We start from the raw sequence: 16,563 nt of genomic DNA, 5'->3' as shown, positions 1-16,563 counted from the left end.
GGCGGTGGGTCTTCGGCGGCAGCCCGACCGAGGGCGCGGAAGACCCGGATGGGGCGACCGATGGAGCGACGGGAGTGGAAGGAGGCAACCCGGGCGAGGGCGCGGGTGGGTGCAGCAGTGACCCAGCCAGTCGGCCCCCTCCCAGCAACACCACCTAGATCCAGCGTGCAGGGTTCCAGCGAGGTCAGACCACATTTTCTTTCTCAATGCATCTGTTCGTGCTCTCGTCTATACTCCTGTGTGCTTTCGTTTCTTTTTCTTCATTTTGATTTCTATGCTGCGCGGTTGGAGAGTTGAGGAGCCATGCCTGATCCAAAACGCAGAGACAAATGGATCATGTTTCCTCTATGCTTCTCTTAGCTTCTATGTTCATGAGGATTTTGGGCTTTCCTATTTCCCTTTGTTGATTGCTAATGCTTATTCCTCAGTGTACTACGATGCATCGAGGTCAAGGAAGGGATGGGGGTTCTTTCCACAAATCGATTCGTACAGTCCATTAGAATCAGAGTTCAGAGATGACCCGTACATCCTTTGCTTTCAGTTGTTTCGTGTGTCTTGTTCGTTTAGATTTGCCATGTTCTGTCTGGTCATGTGTGTTTTCCATCAGATTGCTTACAGTTGTTGGTCTTTACAGGTCCAAATCATCTTGATCTAAATGTCCTGTAGATGCTTCGCGCCCATGTATATTCATGACCACCTCGTCAGTTCTGATGGCTAAAGAAATGGATTGGTTAAAAAAGGGATCAACTGCATTGGTGTTTGCACTTTGGAAAACATGTTCATTTATCTACTTTCTCCATTTTACTCTACAGGAAAAGATGTTCATGTAGAGGCGCCATGCACTTTGGATTCCTAGCATGTATATGGCTCACTCTTAACATAAATATTCAGAGCTTACTTTTAGTTCTTTTACCAGGCTAAAAAAATGTGTTGGTTAATGCAAGACACTCACTTTCAGTTTAGATTAGCATTTTTAGCCTTATATGGTTAACTGTTGCCATGTTGGGTTGTGCTGATAAGAACAGACCACCAGTAAACCTTGTTTTTGAGATGCGTATTTTAACTTTCAGCACTAACTGATATGACCATTTCAATTGCAGGAATGGAAGGAGCCATGGGCTCACGGTACTTTGTTTGGAGGGATGATTACCTCCTTAGGTACGTATTCCTTTACAAAGCATCTCAGCATCCAGTCTAGAGATTCTGCTTTTAGGATTGACCTTATGTTCCTTACTCTGTATTGTGGCAAATTCTAGTTAATTGTGGTTAATTGACCTTATGCCTCCTTGGCTTTCTTTCCTAGGACTGTCTCAAGATATATGTACTATTTAGACACCTTGCATATCGGTTTAGAAATCTGGCTTATGTTTGTCTCATGTAATATATATATATATATAGTATTTGAACGTCTTACATGGTTTAGAAATCCGGCTTTCTGTTCGACGCGTATGGGCGCGCGCAAACCACTACAATAATTTCAGTACCTAATGTGCTCTCATCCTACAATAATCACAGTTTGGTTCCTCCCATCATATATTCTATCAGATTGCTCCTAGAATCTAGGTTTCATTCACACACTTTTTTTTTAATTTCTTCATGGAATAATTGTTGGACAGATAAAAAGCAAGAGGGGAAGGAACCAGAGCAAGAGCTGCAGCGGTCTATTGGTAAATGTATGATTGGCCCTAACCTTGTATGAAAGTCATATTTTAAAATACTTATCATAAATGAATGTTAGGCTGGTTGTTTTTTCATATGAAAGTGTTCAGGTCCAATGCCTGATTACTTTACGCATTCTCTAAAATTGGATTTTATTAGAAACTATTTAAGTCCCAGCCTTTCTTCTCTATATGCTCTGAACTGATAGCTACCTTACAGTGTTCATTTTTTTTTCTTGTCACAACCAACCGATGTGTTGCATATAAAGCATGTTGGGTTAAATGTATGCCAACAAAATGAACATTTTATTAACAATATTGGGTAATTGGGTTAAATGTTGCCTGGTGTTCCAAAAGGTCTAGATCTGAAAGCACGAACAATGTTTCCTGCCAGCTCTTTTTTGTTGTTAAATTACAGTCTGGTCATACGGTTATTATCGCACAGGAAGCAAAAGAACAGCCAGTCTATAAAATATATTTATGATTATATGTTCAACTCTGTAGTTTTTGACACTGAATCATCTGATGCTTTGAGTATGTCCTATTATATTCTACGAGATTAAAGTTTGAGAGCAATTAAGCACCGTTAACATGTCTTTCTATATATTTTGCTAGCATTTTAGTGTTGTCCTATGAATGTGCTCCACAAATTAATTTGCTTTCTATTTTTGTAAAGGTCTGTTTTCCCGGTGTATATTGAGGTTGAAGCTAAATTAAATATTGTTACTGTTTGGAGCCTGGCAAAGATTTACCCAAGTAATTTAATTGTCATTTCACTGCGTTTGGAAAATCCTAGAATCAGGCATCCAATTACTGATATTAATAGGAGCATATCAAGCCAAGAATAGAGTGGAAACACTGCTTCTAGCTGGGGTATTTTAATCACTCTTGTTTCAGGGTCTAGACCATTTTAAGCAGATGCATTATGTATGTCATCCTAAAAATAACTTACCTAGACTCTCTATGCAAATTATAAAATAACACAAAATAAGATGTAACATTTATATTATTAATATGTTATTGTTGATATACTATTTATAGATTAGAGTTTGAAAGCCAGGAAAATTGCAGTCAATAGAAAACAGGTTGCAGCCACAGCTACTCGCACATTTCCATGGGATATTACAAAAATAGTTTCATTAAGGTTCACCTTTGCGGTCACTCTGATTTAACAGACCTACATACCGACATAAAAAAACTATGCTTCGGTGGTAGCACATGTAATGAACAGATGGTCATCTTTTTTTTATAGACAGAGCAAACAATCATCTTATATGTCATTTACCATTCTCGCTGCCAGTTTACTTCAATGAACACTTTTTCTCACATTTGTATACCAGCGGAAGAATTCGACGTGGGTAGGGAGATCCTTGAAGAAGCTTATGAGCAGCAACGTAGAGATGATATTCAGCTAGAACCCAATGCTTCAATACAGTGGCATTTCATAACCAAGATCAGGAGAAGCTCAAGAGCAGCAGCTACTTCCCTTAAATATTATAGCTAACCCTGTGCTCCTATGACATGTGCTAAGCATGGTGCTCCTATGGCACTGGAGATCAGGGAGGCCTCTCAAGCATATGCCAATTTCCTTAGGGGCTACATCTTATCATCTACTACTATGACTTTTGTTATATGCAGTATGCTATGTTGTGTCATCTCGCAGTGTATGCCTCATTTGTCTTCTATCCTAAGACTGTTCTATGTAAAATATATGTACCGCTTAGATATCTAACGTGTCAGTGTAGGCCTGCCTTGTGTAAGACTAAGTACTATTTGAACACTCTTTATGTCTCGCGTAAAATATATATATATGTGTTGTTTCGACATATCGCACGTGATCATAGTTGTTTTAGAATGCATTGCTGGACTACCTTTTAGCTGAACGGTGCAGGCAAATGCCTATTGTGTTCATTATCAGTGCTTTTCCATTGCGAATTTTCCATTGCCTAGATACAAGCATGGCCAGTGACTCGCATGCATGGGCACGCGCAAATCACTAGTTCAATTACATAGCAAGACGCTCCGTCTTATTTCACCGACCTCTGCTCGCAAAAAAAAAATACCCACCGACCACCTAGCTTTCACGCTCATGATCCCAGCGTTTCTTCAATCCTCCTATCCCCCTATGATATCCACTGATCACGTCAGCTTCGTAAAATATCTCATTTAAGCCAATCATTTAGTCTTTCTGACATAATATTCATTATGTTTAGATGCTTTTCGATACATATGCGTCGTCCGTGGAGGCGTCAACGGGCGTGGCGTCCTTCTCGGATTTCTCCTTGTTTTCCTTCTCGAAATAATCACTGGATTTTTCCTCCTCTTTCTTCTTCTCCTTCTTCGTTTCCTTTTTAAGAGATTTCTCCTCCTCCTTCTTTTCCTTTTTAAGAGACGTGACTTCGTCCGCACCGAATTTCTTCTCTTCCTTCATAAGATATGCGCCGGATTTCTTCTCTTCTTTCTTAAGATATGCAGATGCATCGGAATCGATGGATTTCTCCTTCTTTTCTTTCTTGGGCGATGTATTGTCCAAATCATCTGACTTGCCTTTCTTTTCTTTCTTTCCAGATGCATGTTTGTCTGAATCACTGGACTTCTCCTTCTTTTCCTTCTTATTGCGAGATGCATCTTCTTCAGACTTTTTCTTCTTAGAAGATGAAGATGCACCAGAATCCTCAGATTTCTCCTTCTTTTCCTTCTTGGAAGATACAGATTCGTCCAAATAATCAGATTTCTGCTTTTCCTTCTTATCTGAAGACTCATCAGACTTCTCCTTCTTTGCCTTCTTTACCTTCGTAGGATATGCAGATTCAGCTGAATCATCAGATTTCTCTTTCTTTACCTCTGTAGTGGAGCCGTGGAGGCCGTGGCCGTGTTAGCTTCGTCAATGGATTTCTGATCGTAGGGGTTGGCGGTCATCGCTGGTGTGGCTCGCGCGTCCATGGTCTGCTCCATGGGTTTCTCGGTAGCCTTCTCCGGTGGTCCATATCCGCCTGCTTCTTCAACTTTGCTCTCGGGCTTCTCGTACCGCAGGATGCACACCGCCGGGACTAGGGGCACGGTGGCGACGACGGCGAGGACGAGGACGACGAAGGAGAGGAGAGGCGCCCTCATCGTTACTCTTGGAAGGAGGGTGGAGAAGGTGGTGGCCAAAAGTTTGGATGGGAGGTTGGAAGGGAGAGAGGGATATTTGAATCCGGAGGGAAAGCCAGCGATTGGCTGCATTTAGTGGGAGACGGGAGGGCGTGCTGCTCTTGGATTTTCCCGGGAAAGCATTGGACAACTGTAGCCATTAACCTGTAACTAACACACGCCATTGAAATCACGCGTTTACCGTGACAGTAGGAGAGACAGGAGGAAATAGGCCCGGCTGCAGTTTCTTTTTCTCTGTTTGGGTGGCAAATGAGCTGTCCAGCAGACATGTGGCCCCAGTAAAACTCAAATTTGGCTCTACATATATTTTAGGTATCAGATATCCCCACTATAAGTTCTATTTCAACATGCAAGCCATCCATATCATCTCTTACTAACCATCTAAATCATTTTCCACTAATGGCCATATCTTCCCACTAACTTTTAACCTCTTAATGCAATATATCCAAGCATGCATATATTGCCATTTGTTTCGTCTTTGCAACACCTTATAATTTGCTCCAATTCTATTAGCTTTTTATTGAATTCTCGTAAAAACATGTAGGTTTAACTCATACATAAAATGGTACGGTTTTATCTCTAAGTAAGTCTCACAGCAATATGTGGGGCATCCTTCTAGTTTCTACAGTTTTACCTTCACATGTTGTACGTTTGGGGTGCGCAAAACACATCCCACTTCATATATATATAGTTTCCTATTTAGTCATTCTCTTATGTGGAGATAGTGACAACTTCTTTTATTATGAGCATACACATGTTGGCGCACGCGTGGAATAATAGATAACTCAATATGGTGGGCAGAAATGATGGTGTATAATCCTATGTACTTTTAGAATAAATTATTTAATTCTACATGAGATTTTTTAACTTTATATCTGACTTGTTCATAGGATGGACAAAGGCTGTTGAAGGACTTGTCCATCCATCTATTGACTTATTATGGCAATTCCAAGAGATTCTTAATTCCTGCAGGAGTAAAAACTATCTTAACCGTATCATGGGCAAGACGTCATATAATAAAGTCTTAATGAACACGGTTACTATGGTAAAAATTTTGTTGCTTGAATTTCACATAAAAATGGGACTTGCTAGCGCTCGTTGGACGGTGCCACACGTGCAAGATAAATGGAGCCCGCGACGCTTGTTTTTCGCGCGCCCCATCGTGTGGGCCCCACACCTGTGCTCGGTTTCTCACGCGGCTGTCTACGCCCTCTCGGCAACACCCCAGCAGCGGGCCCGTGCCGCTCGGATGTCACCCATGCCGCTAGACCATGCGCGGGGGCCGCTCGTGCATCCTCTGCTTCTCATGCTCCCACTCGGTTTCTCACGCACACCCGTCTGTGCCCGCTCGGCGGCGCCCCAGCAGCTGCAGCAGGTGGCTACGACAGATGGGTCCCATTGCAACATGTTGCAACACTAGATTTACTTTTGCAACATGTAGATAAATCACTTGCAACATACATCCGAAATAGTTGAAACACTTGCAACATACGTATAAAACACTTGCAAAACACCTAAAAACACTTGAAACCCATTGCAGACATATGCAACATCCAGATGAAATACTTGCAACATACGTATGAAACATATGAAACACCTGAAATATATGATTGCAACAAGCATGTATTTGCAACATCTAGATATACTTTTACAACATCTAGATGAAACACTTGCAACATACGTATGATACAGATGGAATATTTGGGACATACACTTGAAACATATGTGTATAGCTACTGCAACATGTGCAACATCTCGATGTAATTTTGCAACATCCTGATATACTTTTGCAACATCAATATAAAACACTTGTAATATACCTATGAAACACCTGAAACACTTAAAACATACGTTTGCAACATGAGCTTTCAGCGCAAACATCTCCTTGTTGCCATTGCAACATGTGCAACATCTCGATGTAATTTTGCAACATCCCAATCTACTTTTGCAACATTGATATAAAACACTTGCAACGTATCTATGAAACATCTGAAACATACGTTTGCAACATGAGCTTTCTCAACACAAACATCTCTTTGCTTCTTCGGCGAATGGAAGCTCGTCGGCGTGTTGAGATCGCTGATGTGTTCACCGGCAACGTGGAGCTGGGCGGCAGTGCACAGAGGATGGCGTGGCGGCGTCACGGGCGGCAGTGGCGCAAAGGGCAGGTGGGTGGCGCATCACGGTCACCGGCGGTGCGGAGCTCGCCGGCAACGCAGAGCTGGGCGACAGCGCACAAAGGGCAGGTTGGGGCGGCATGGGCGGCGGTGGCGTAGAGGGCTGGTGGGCGCCGCAGCGGTGGCGCAGAGAGTGGGTTGAGCGTCGGTTACGGACGCTCTAACCTCAAAATTTTCGTAAAAAGAATTGAAGTATGCGCTTCAGTGCTAATTGTGACTAGCTACTTCATAACATTCATATAATTTTGACAGTTACCAACAGAATATTGCAAACATCATACTCAAGAGTCAAGACTTCTAGTTACGGTACCACACGTGCAAGGCACAATTATTATGGTCTTTTCTTTATTCCCGTTACAGCACACTGATATTTTTCTAGGCTCTTGAAAATTCTTGATCCTTTATGCACAATTCCACCTAGTATAGAATAGATAAAAATATAGATACTAAAACAATTAAAAAGGAAGCAAAATAAAGAGAACAATCGGCTACCAATAATCATGGTCGAATCGGCGATATCGATCCGGGCAGTTGGGGACTTCCGGGCGGCTGATGATGGGTGGACCGGAGGCTCCGGCCAGCGGCTCTGGCTGCTGCTGAGGCGCGTCCGGCGCCGGTTCGTGGAACTCCATGTACATGAGGAGGCGCTCGGTTTGGTTGTCGAGCGCGGCTATGCGCGCGCGCTGGAGGCCATCGCGCTGCAGCGTCTTGGCGTAGGCAGGGTCCTCCCAGTAGTTGCACTTGAACATCTTGTCGTTCTCCCTGCAGCCAACCTCGTCGTCGGACTCGTCCTCCTCGTACTTCCTCTTCTTCCCTAGAAGGACCTGTAGACGGTGATGCTGCCGCGGTTTCTTCGCCTCCTCCCTCGTCTCATCTATGGTCGGTGGCCTCTTCTTCCTCGTCGTCCCGGACGACATCACCAGGTTACTACTGTTGGTAGCCGCGGCCGCCGCCGGCGGCGGTAGTGCATGAGCTCCAGTGCGGCCACCGCCGTTCATTGATCGCAATCCCGCCCAGCGGGCGATTTGCCCTCGAGTATGAATGTATGTGGTGTCCGTCGTGAAGACGATAGATGGAAGGATCGCGATATGGTTGCCAATGCAAAGCAAAGGGGGTGCGGATTTTATAGCCAAAGCAGGGGCTGACCGTCCTGCCGCCTGCGTACATGGTGTAGTCGGACTCTGTCTGGGCTTAACGGGGATTGGACCGAAAGAGTATTCGTGTCCGAGCTGATGAGTTTAATTTACACAGGCCAACCGGATCGATTCGCCATGCTAGCTGCGGACGGCCCAATGCAAATAACATAAGGGAACCCACAGCCCAATGCAAATAACTCGAGGGCACCGACAATGGTTGACTTATAAGCCAGCTACAAGGATTTTTTCTATATTTTAATACAAGAGAGAGAGTAAAGCTAGCTCTCGATCAAGAGTTAGGCTCGTACACATATTTTAAGAACATTTGAGAGTGTTATGTGGGCCAAAGAGCATCTCCAGCAGTCCCCCAGTACTTCATCCCCAGTAGGATGGTATTGGTGGCCAACAATACTGCCTTTTTAATTATTGGGAGAGATGCTCCAGCAGATCACCAAAAATCTCCCCCCAAAAATGGGACCCACATGTCAGATTAATTTTTTTTATCTTTCATTTCTCCTTCACGTCGTCTTCTTCCAGCCGCGAGTCCGCACCACCGAGGCACCGACACACCCACGATCCCCGTCCCGGTCCCGGCCACCACCGCACCATCGACACGCCTAGCCCCTGCCCTCCTCCACCTCCAGCCAGCCCAAGCCATCGATGGCGCCCCCGGCCATGGCCACAACCCTGGCGCCATGCCCCGGAGATGGAGGTGGAGCGGCCGGATCCTGCGCGCCATGGCTATGCAGAGAGGAGGAAGCGACAGTTACGGTGGGGCCCGCGGTATTGGGGGAGGTACAACTCCCCCTTCATTTGAGCAGAGATGGGCTATTTTTTGTGGCCACTAAAAAATGGGGCCAGGGGAGTTGTTGGAGAAAGAAATTTGCCTCATCTCCCCCAATATGACAGGTTTATGGGGATTGTAGGTCCTATTGGGAAACTGCTGGAGATGCTCTAATCATACTATGAGCTATTGCTAAAAGCTACAACTACTGGAGAGGCTGACTTAAAGCTTGGAGAGGTTGACTTAGAGCTAGTAACCGATTCTTATTGTTGCGGGTGCCCTAAGGAAGAGATGGATGATCCATTTGGTTGCTCGCTCGCATGCAACTCTACATTGAACATATAGTTTGTTTTTTGCGCTTTCACGTAAACAACCTTTTTTTCTCCTCTCTATGAAAGCGCTTCAACAGACGTGTTGTAAAAAACGTAAACAACCTTTTTATAAAAAAATTACCATAAAGTAGTTGGAGACGAGGACCAAAAATAATAATAAAATTGTATCGCCGATGAGTAATCTCGGAGGACTATATATTAGTCTCTCACTTAGTTTGAAGTTACAAAACCTCACTAACCACCCACCACTTATGTTAGGGCCTAGCGAGCCGAGTGTAAGCCCTTGTGTGTCACAACTTGGCACGCACATGTGTGGCTAACATTCCATCTTGTTTTAACCTCACAATAAACGTAGATAGTGTAAGGAAAATAGACCCTAGCCCCATTTACTTTGAATTTTGGTGTTTAATGACCAACACAACTAAATTGGACTAATGAATTTGCAAGTGTTTGTTTTGTAGTTTAATAGGGTGACTTGGACGAAGGCGACGTGATGATCCGTTGATCAACACCATAAGCAAGACCCTTGGAGCATAAGAGAAGACCCAAGATATCAAGCAAAGTCCAAGCACGAAGATAGGAACCAAGCCGTACGCAAGATCACGAAGAAACGAGCTCACAGAGGTGACCGGACGCTGGACCGAACGCTGGAAGAAAGTGACCGGACGCTCCGATCAAGAGGCTCGGCAAATAGGCGTCAGCAGCAGCGACCGGACGCAGGACAACAGCGTCCGATCAACCACAGAGAGGTTCCAGAGCGGCGAAAATATGACCGAACGCTGGCAGCGTCCGATCAGTTGATCGCAGCTCTAACGGTCGGGACGACCGGACGCGTCCGGTCAGGACGTGATCAGCATCCGGGTAGAAGCAGAAAAGCGGGACTTCGTCCCCAACGGCTACTTTCTCAGTGGGGCTTATAAATACAACCTCCAACCAGCCATTTGAGAGGAGTAGAGTTGAGGAAACATATCAAGGGTGTTGATACACCATTTTAGTGATCTCTACTTGCATAGTGCTTAGTGATTTATTTGGTGATTAGCATAGGTGTTTTGTAAAGTGCTTAAGTTAATTAGACCACCGCTTATGCGCTTGCTCTAGGTTTAGGCCCAGTGTTTAGTGAGGTTTGCATACCTCTTACCACTCGGTGCTTGCGCACACCAATGTTGTACATCAGAGGGGCTTGTAGTCTTGCGAGATCACACCAACCGCGTTTGTGGTGTGGTCGCCATCGTGTACCGGAGGGAACAAGGCCCGCAGCGTTTCGGCCAGAAGCTTGATAGTGAAGATGGCGGGGAGCATCCGGGAGAGTCTTGCCGGAAGGCACATCGGAGACCCACTTACGCGTGGGGAAGGCCCCAAGCTATCCACAGAGTTACCCGACCGGGAGCTTGGCCCTTGCGAGAGATTCCTTGCGAGGGGCTCCAACGAGGACTAGGGGGAAGCTTGCACGCTTCTCGATACCTCGATAAAAATAACAGAGTCGTCGATGAGAGTTTGCATATCCCTACCTTGCTCTTTAGCTTCCGCATTTACATTGTTTACATTACTCCTTTTGCGGTAGAGATAGCAACACACTAGCAAAACCATAGTTGCACATTTAGATAGTTTATCTTTTGCATAGGTTTTGCTAAGGTTAGAAAAAGAGGCCATAGTTTAGAGTTAGAATTTTAAGCTACCTAATTCACCCCGCCCCCCACCCTCTTAGGTGTAATGGTCCGCTTCACTTGGTATCAGAGCCGGTTGGCTCAATTTGGATCTTTGGCTTAACCGCCGTCGAGTCGACGCTATTTGGAGTGGTTGGGATGGATACATCTAGGCCTCCGCACGTTGACGGCACTAACTTCTCCTATTATAATGCTAGAATGGCTTGCTACCTTGAGGCAGTTAATTTGGGAGTTTGGAGAGTCACTCGTGATGGGATGAAACCCATTAAGAATTCCGAAAAACCCACAAAGAGTGATGAAAAGGAAATACATTTCAATGCTAGAGCTAAGAATTGCTTGTTTGAATCTTTTAGCATGGATGTGTTTAACCAAGTGTTCATGTTAAATACGGCACAAGAAATTTGGTTAAAACTCCAAGAGCTCCATGACGGCACAAGTAATGTCCGTGAGCAAAAACATTGTCTAGCTAAATAAAATTATGATTTCTTTACAATGAATGATGATGAGCTTGTTCGTGATATGTATTCTCGTTTGAATCTAATTGTCAATGAGCTCCATTCAATAGGATTAACAAAGCTAGATGATGCGGACATCGTGAGGAAGATCATCTCCGTGCTTCCACAAAAGAAATATGCAAGCATCATCACCATCATTCACAACATGGAGGACTTGAGCTCCATGACCCCGGCCATAGTAATCGGCAAGATAGTGGCATTTGAAATATCACGCAAGATGGGTCAAGAAGAAGCCTCTTCATCAAGCAAAGGCAAAGCTCTCGCATGTAGTGAGAAAAAGAAGATGAAGGGCAAGCAAGTTGAGACAAGCTCAAGCTCAAGCTCCTCAAGTGAAGATGATGAAGAAGATGAGGATGATGATGATGATGATGATGATTCAAGTGATGATGATCAATCTTCCTCCTCCACCTCCGACCTTGATGAAGACTCAATGAAACTTATCAACAAGGTGGAGAAGGTGATCCAAAGGCTCGATGTCAAGGGTGTGCCCATCCAAATCCAAGATATCATCTTCACTAATCAAAGAAATGAGCAAAGAAAGAGAGGATGCTATGGATGCGGCAAGTTGGGGCATATTGTGGAAGTTTGTCCAAATAAACCCACACCCAAGACAAAAAAGAAGGTGTGCAAGAATCAAGCCATCACATCAATAAAGTCATGGGAGGATTCTTCAAGTGAAGAAAAACACCATCACAAGAGGCGAAGGCGCAAGCACTCATCATCAAGCTCTTCTCGTATGTGCCTTATGGCACGAGGTAAAGAAAGCTCACCCTCTAGTGAGAGTGATAGTGATGATGAAATGCCTTCTTATTAGGAAATTGTGCAATAAAATCTTAATTATGCTAAAGTTTACACTAGTCAACAAAAGAAACTCAAAAAATTAAAAGGGAAGCTAGATAGTTCACAAGAAGCATATAAAACTTTGCTTGAACAATATGAGACATTTTCTAATCTCAATATTGAACTATCTACTAAAATTGAGCAACTTGACGCTAGTGCAACAACAAATGCATGCACAATCAATGATGAGCAACTTCTAAAGAAAGATAAAAAATTAAAAGAAAAGTTAGCTAGCTCACAAGATGCTTATAAAGTTTGCTTACTAAAATGAAAACCATGTGCAAACATTGTGATGAGCTAACTAACAAGGTTGCTAAGCTTGAAGTCATTAGTACAACTCCCATCAAGGCATCTAAAAAGAAAAGTCCTATCTCTAACATATTTAAAAAGGACACCTCTACTTCTTGTAATGATTTATGTTTAGACTCATCTTTGTGCAACCAAGTTTATGTTGAGAAAGTTGTTGTAGATACATGCACACAAGAGGTTGCAAAGGAGAATAAGCAACTCAAGCAAGAAGTAGCTCGCCTCACCAAGGACTTGACTCAAGTGAAAGGCAAAGCGAAGCAAGCCCAACTTCATCAAGATAACACCGCCAAGGGAGTGAAGAAGCTTGATGAAAGACAAACCATGGTTTGCTACGTGTGCCACAAGGAAGGTCACAAGTCCTATGAGTGCAAGGTGAAGAATGGGTGAGGAGCAAAGAAGAAAGAGAATAAGCAAACAAGCAAGCTCTCCAACACCTACACCAACAAGGTGGACAAGAAGGCCTCCACACCTTATCTCTTAAAGAAAAAGAAAAATGACAAGGTGGTGGCCATCAAGGTGAACAAGCAAGCCAATAATGGGGTCAAACTCTTTTGGGTGCCAAAGGAAATCATTTCCAACATGAAGAACACCAAGAAGGTTTGGATCCCGAAAGGAAAGTGAGAAGTCTGATGGACTTTCGGGGAATTTGGAGACTTAGCAAAGTATGGGTGCATTTCATGGGGTGCATCACGATGGACAAGATCATTGCCAAGTGGGTTAGTGAATACCATGGATCCAAATTCCCCTTCCCATGTTAGGTAACTAGATGTTATTACTTTCAATTGGTACTTCCTTCAAGTGGTATTTCTTACAAATTGGCATCTTAAAGCATCTAGTTACTTCTTCATGCCTATGTTTGCATTTGCACACTTATATCTTTCATCATGCATACACTAGGTATATCTTATGGTAGGCTTGCTTGGTTTCATTCTTAACCCTTGGAGCAAACCTACATGGTTTAAAATTGTTTAGGAGCACAGCACATAGCTTGTCTTACAATTGTTCATCTAATATGTGCCAAAGTCCAAATTGTAGATAATTTCTCCTGAATATCGCCATCAAAAATGACTCTCACATTCATGCGATGTCATCTTTCAAGTGGTATTTTGATTCTAAAATCAATATGCACGATTCCTACAAGTATTCCACACTTGTGTGCACAAATTTAGGGGGAGGTTACTCTACAAGTTGGATGCTTTGAGACTAACGCCTTTTTAAGTTTATCATGTGTGTAGTAGTCTCATTGCAAGGAAAATGGAGTCCCCAGAGTTAAGCATCATACTTCAAATATCCACCACCTATTGCAAGTGGTAGAAATCAAATTGATTTCCACATGTGGTATTTCTAAACCGATATCAACATGTTGATTTCATTTTGATATTTATATGCTTTCTCCATGCATTATATAGATTAAATTCCCTCGAGCAATAATTTGTCAATTATGCATATGCTTTGCCTTCTACCATATGTATGCATAGATTTAGGGGGAGCTTAATCTATATAATGTGAGAGTCAAATTTTGTGACCTATTCCTTTCTACACACAAAGGATCACAAAGTTTGATCCTCTCTTGTGGTACTAATGTCTTCCTTTTCGGTGTTTGATTCCAAAGGGGAAGAATTTAGAGTACCAAAAGCAAGCATTAATTTGAAGGACCAAAAGCTAAATCATATTAATTTACAAGTGGTATTGGTCTACAAGTGATAATGGTCCGAGAAAGGGAGGATAGTGGATTATGGATTAGTCTAAGTAATGCGGAGAATTTGTAGGAAGCAAAGCTTAAATCCATAATGCCACATGGGGACATTTGCAAGGGCAAGATAAGTGTTCATGTAGTATCTTTTAGTCTTACATGTAGTATCTTTTAGCATCATATAACATTGCCCCTTTCATTGCATTCTAGCAAGTAGATGGTTTTTAAATTCCAAAATTTTATTATTTGCTTGCTTTGGTCGTGTTGTCATCAATCACTAAAAAGGGGGAGATTGTAAGAAAAATGTACCCTAGGCCCATTTACTTTGGATTTTAATGTTTGATGACCAACACAACCAAATTGGACTAATGAATTTGCAAGTGTTTGTTTTGTAGTTCAATAGGGTACAAGACGTGACTTGGACGAAGGCGACATGATGATCCGTTGATCAACACCATAAGCAAGACCCTAGGAGCACAAGAGAAGACCCAAGATATCAAGCAAAGTCCAAGCACGAAGATAGGAACCAAGCCGTACGCAAGATCGTGAAGAAATGAGCTCACAGAGGTGACCGGAAGCTGGACCAGACGCTGGAAGAAGCGACCGGACGCTGGACCGGATGCTGGAAGAAAGTGATCGGACGCTCCGATCAAGAGGCTCGGCAAACAGGCATCAGCAGCAGCGACCGGACGCTGGACCGGACGCTGGCGGCAAATCGACCGAACGTAGGACAGCAGCGTCCGATCGACCATAGAGAGGTTCCAGAGCGGCGAAAATGCGACCGGACGTGTCCGGTGGCATGTGACCGAACGCTGGCAGCGTCCGATCAGTTGATCGCAGCTCTAACGGTAGGGACGACCGAACGCGTCCAGTCAGGACGTGATCAGCGTCCGGTCAGTAGCAGAAAAGCGGAACTTCGTCCCCAACGGCTACTTTCTCAGTGGGGCTTATAAATACAACCCCCAACCGGCCATTTGAGAGGAGTGGAGTTGATGAAACATATCAAGGGTGTTGATACACCATTTTAGTGATCTCCACTTGCATAGTGATTAGTGATTTATTAGGTGGTTATCATAGGTGCTTTGCGAAGTGCTTAGGTTGATTAGACCACTGCTTATGCGCTTGCTCTAGGTTTAGGCCTAGTGTTTAGTGAGGTTTGCATACCTCTTACCACTCGGTGCTTGCGCACACCAATGTTGTACATCGGAGGGGCTTGTAGTCTTGCGAGATCACACCAACCGCGTTTGTCGTGTGGTCGCCATCGTGTACCGGAGGGAACAAGGCCCGTGGCGTTTCGGCCGGAAGCTTGATAGTGAAGACGGCGGGGAGCATCTGGAAGAGTCTTGCCGGAAGGCACGTCGGAGACCCACTTGCGCGTGAGGAAGGTCTGAGGCTATCCACGGAGTTACCCGACCGGGAGCTTGGCCCTTGCGAGGGGCTCCAACGAGGACTAGGGGGAAGCTTGTACGCTTCTCGATACCTCGGTAAAAATACCGGAGTCGTCGACGGGAGTTTGCGTATCTCTACCTTGCTCTTTAGCTTCCGCATTTACATGGTTTACATTACTCCTTTTTCGGTATAGATAGCAACACACTAGCAAAACCGTAGTTGTACATTTAGATAGTTTATCTTTTGCATAGGTTTTGCTAAGGTTAGAAAAAAGGCCATAGTTTAGAGTTAGAATTTTAAGTTGCCTAATTCAACCCCCCCCCCCCCCTCTTAGGCGTAACAGTCCGCTTCAGATAGTAGCCACTTTTTTAAGTTAAGTTAATCTCCAGTCAATTACCCATACAAATTTAATTCTTGATTGCAGCATGATGAATCAATTTTGGTTAAGAAGATATTTGTTAGTATGCAAGCTTTAATAAAAAGCTGGGGGCATATATTGACAATTAAACTTGTCTGAGGGAGGCTGATCTTGGTTTTTTTGGGGTAAACTGGCCGGACCAAGTTTGTCAACTTTGTGAAAATGCATAATGGACTTAGTTGAGAGAAATGCATACATAGAATATACATAATTTGGAGTCTGGATAAGGAAAGTACGACATCAAGAAGATTCACCCCCACAAAAATAGGTTTGGCTAGGTTTTGTAGACAAGTAAGAGTTTGAGATTGTATTTTGACAAGGTTTATAATGACACACCACCCCCTCTTTAGAACTACATGGGGATCACGACCATTGAGATATCCAATGCAACTGAAGTAAATGCAAACAAATCTACCTTTGACCTCTCGCATAATCTCTTCCAAACAATGTTGTTGTTCCTCTTGATCCGATGACCAAGGGTGACACCGTAAGCTT

At 43.7% G+C, this 16,563-nt stretch overlaps 1 protein-coding gene across 1 annotated transcript; it reads right to left on the bottom strand.

The window, feature by feature from the left end:
* Positions 1–3,867: 3,867 nt before the first annotated feature.
* On the bottom strand, positions 3,868–4,772 carry LOC136489806 (uncharacterized). The gene is made up of 2 exons (XM_066486346.1): positions 4,515–4,772; positions 3,868–4,449 (listed from the first exon to the last, which is right to left on the bottom strand). Exons 1-2 carry the CDS (start codon positions 4,770–4,772, stop codon positions 3,868–3,870), a joined length of 840 nt encoding a protein of 279 aa, XP_066342443.1.
* Between the last annotated feature and the right edge of the window lie 11,791 nt (positions 4,773–16,563).

The sequence above is a fragment of the Miscanthus floridulus genome, chromosome 10, assembly GCF_019320115.1.
Source record: "Miscanthus floridulus cultivar M001 chromosome 10, ASM1932011v1, whole genome shotgun sequence".
NCBI classification, from domain to species: Eukaryota; Viridiplantae; Streptophyta; class Magnoliopsida; order Poales; family Poaceae; genus Miscanthus; species Miscanthus floridulus.
This window is presented reverse-complemented; position numbering and strand designations above follow the sequence as displayed.

Coding starts and splice junctions, on each gene's coding strand:
- LOC136489806 (XM_066486346.1), bottom strand. CDS start 4,772: ATGAGGGCGCCTCTCCTCTCCTTCGTCGTCCTCGTCCTCGCCGTCGTC. Junction 4,450..4,514: donor ACACGGCCACGGCCTCCACG/GCTCCACTACAG, acceptor TATCCTACGAAG/GTAAAGAAGGCAAAGAAGGA.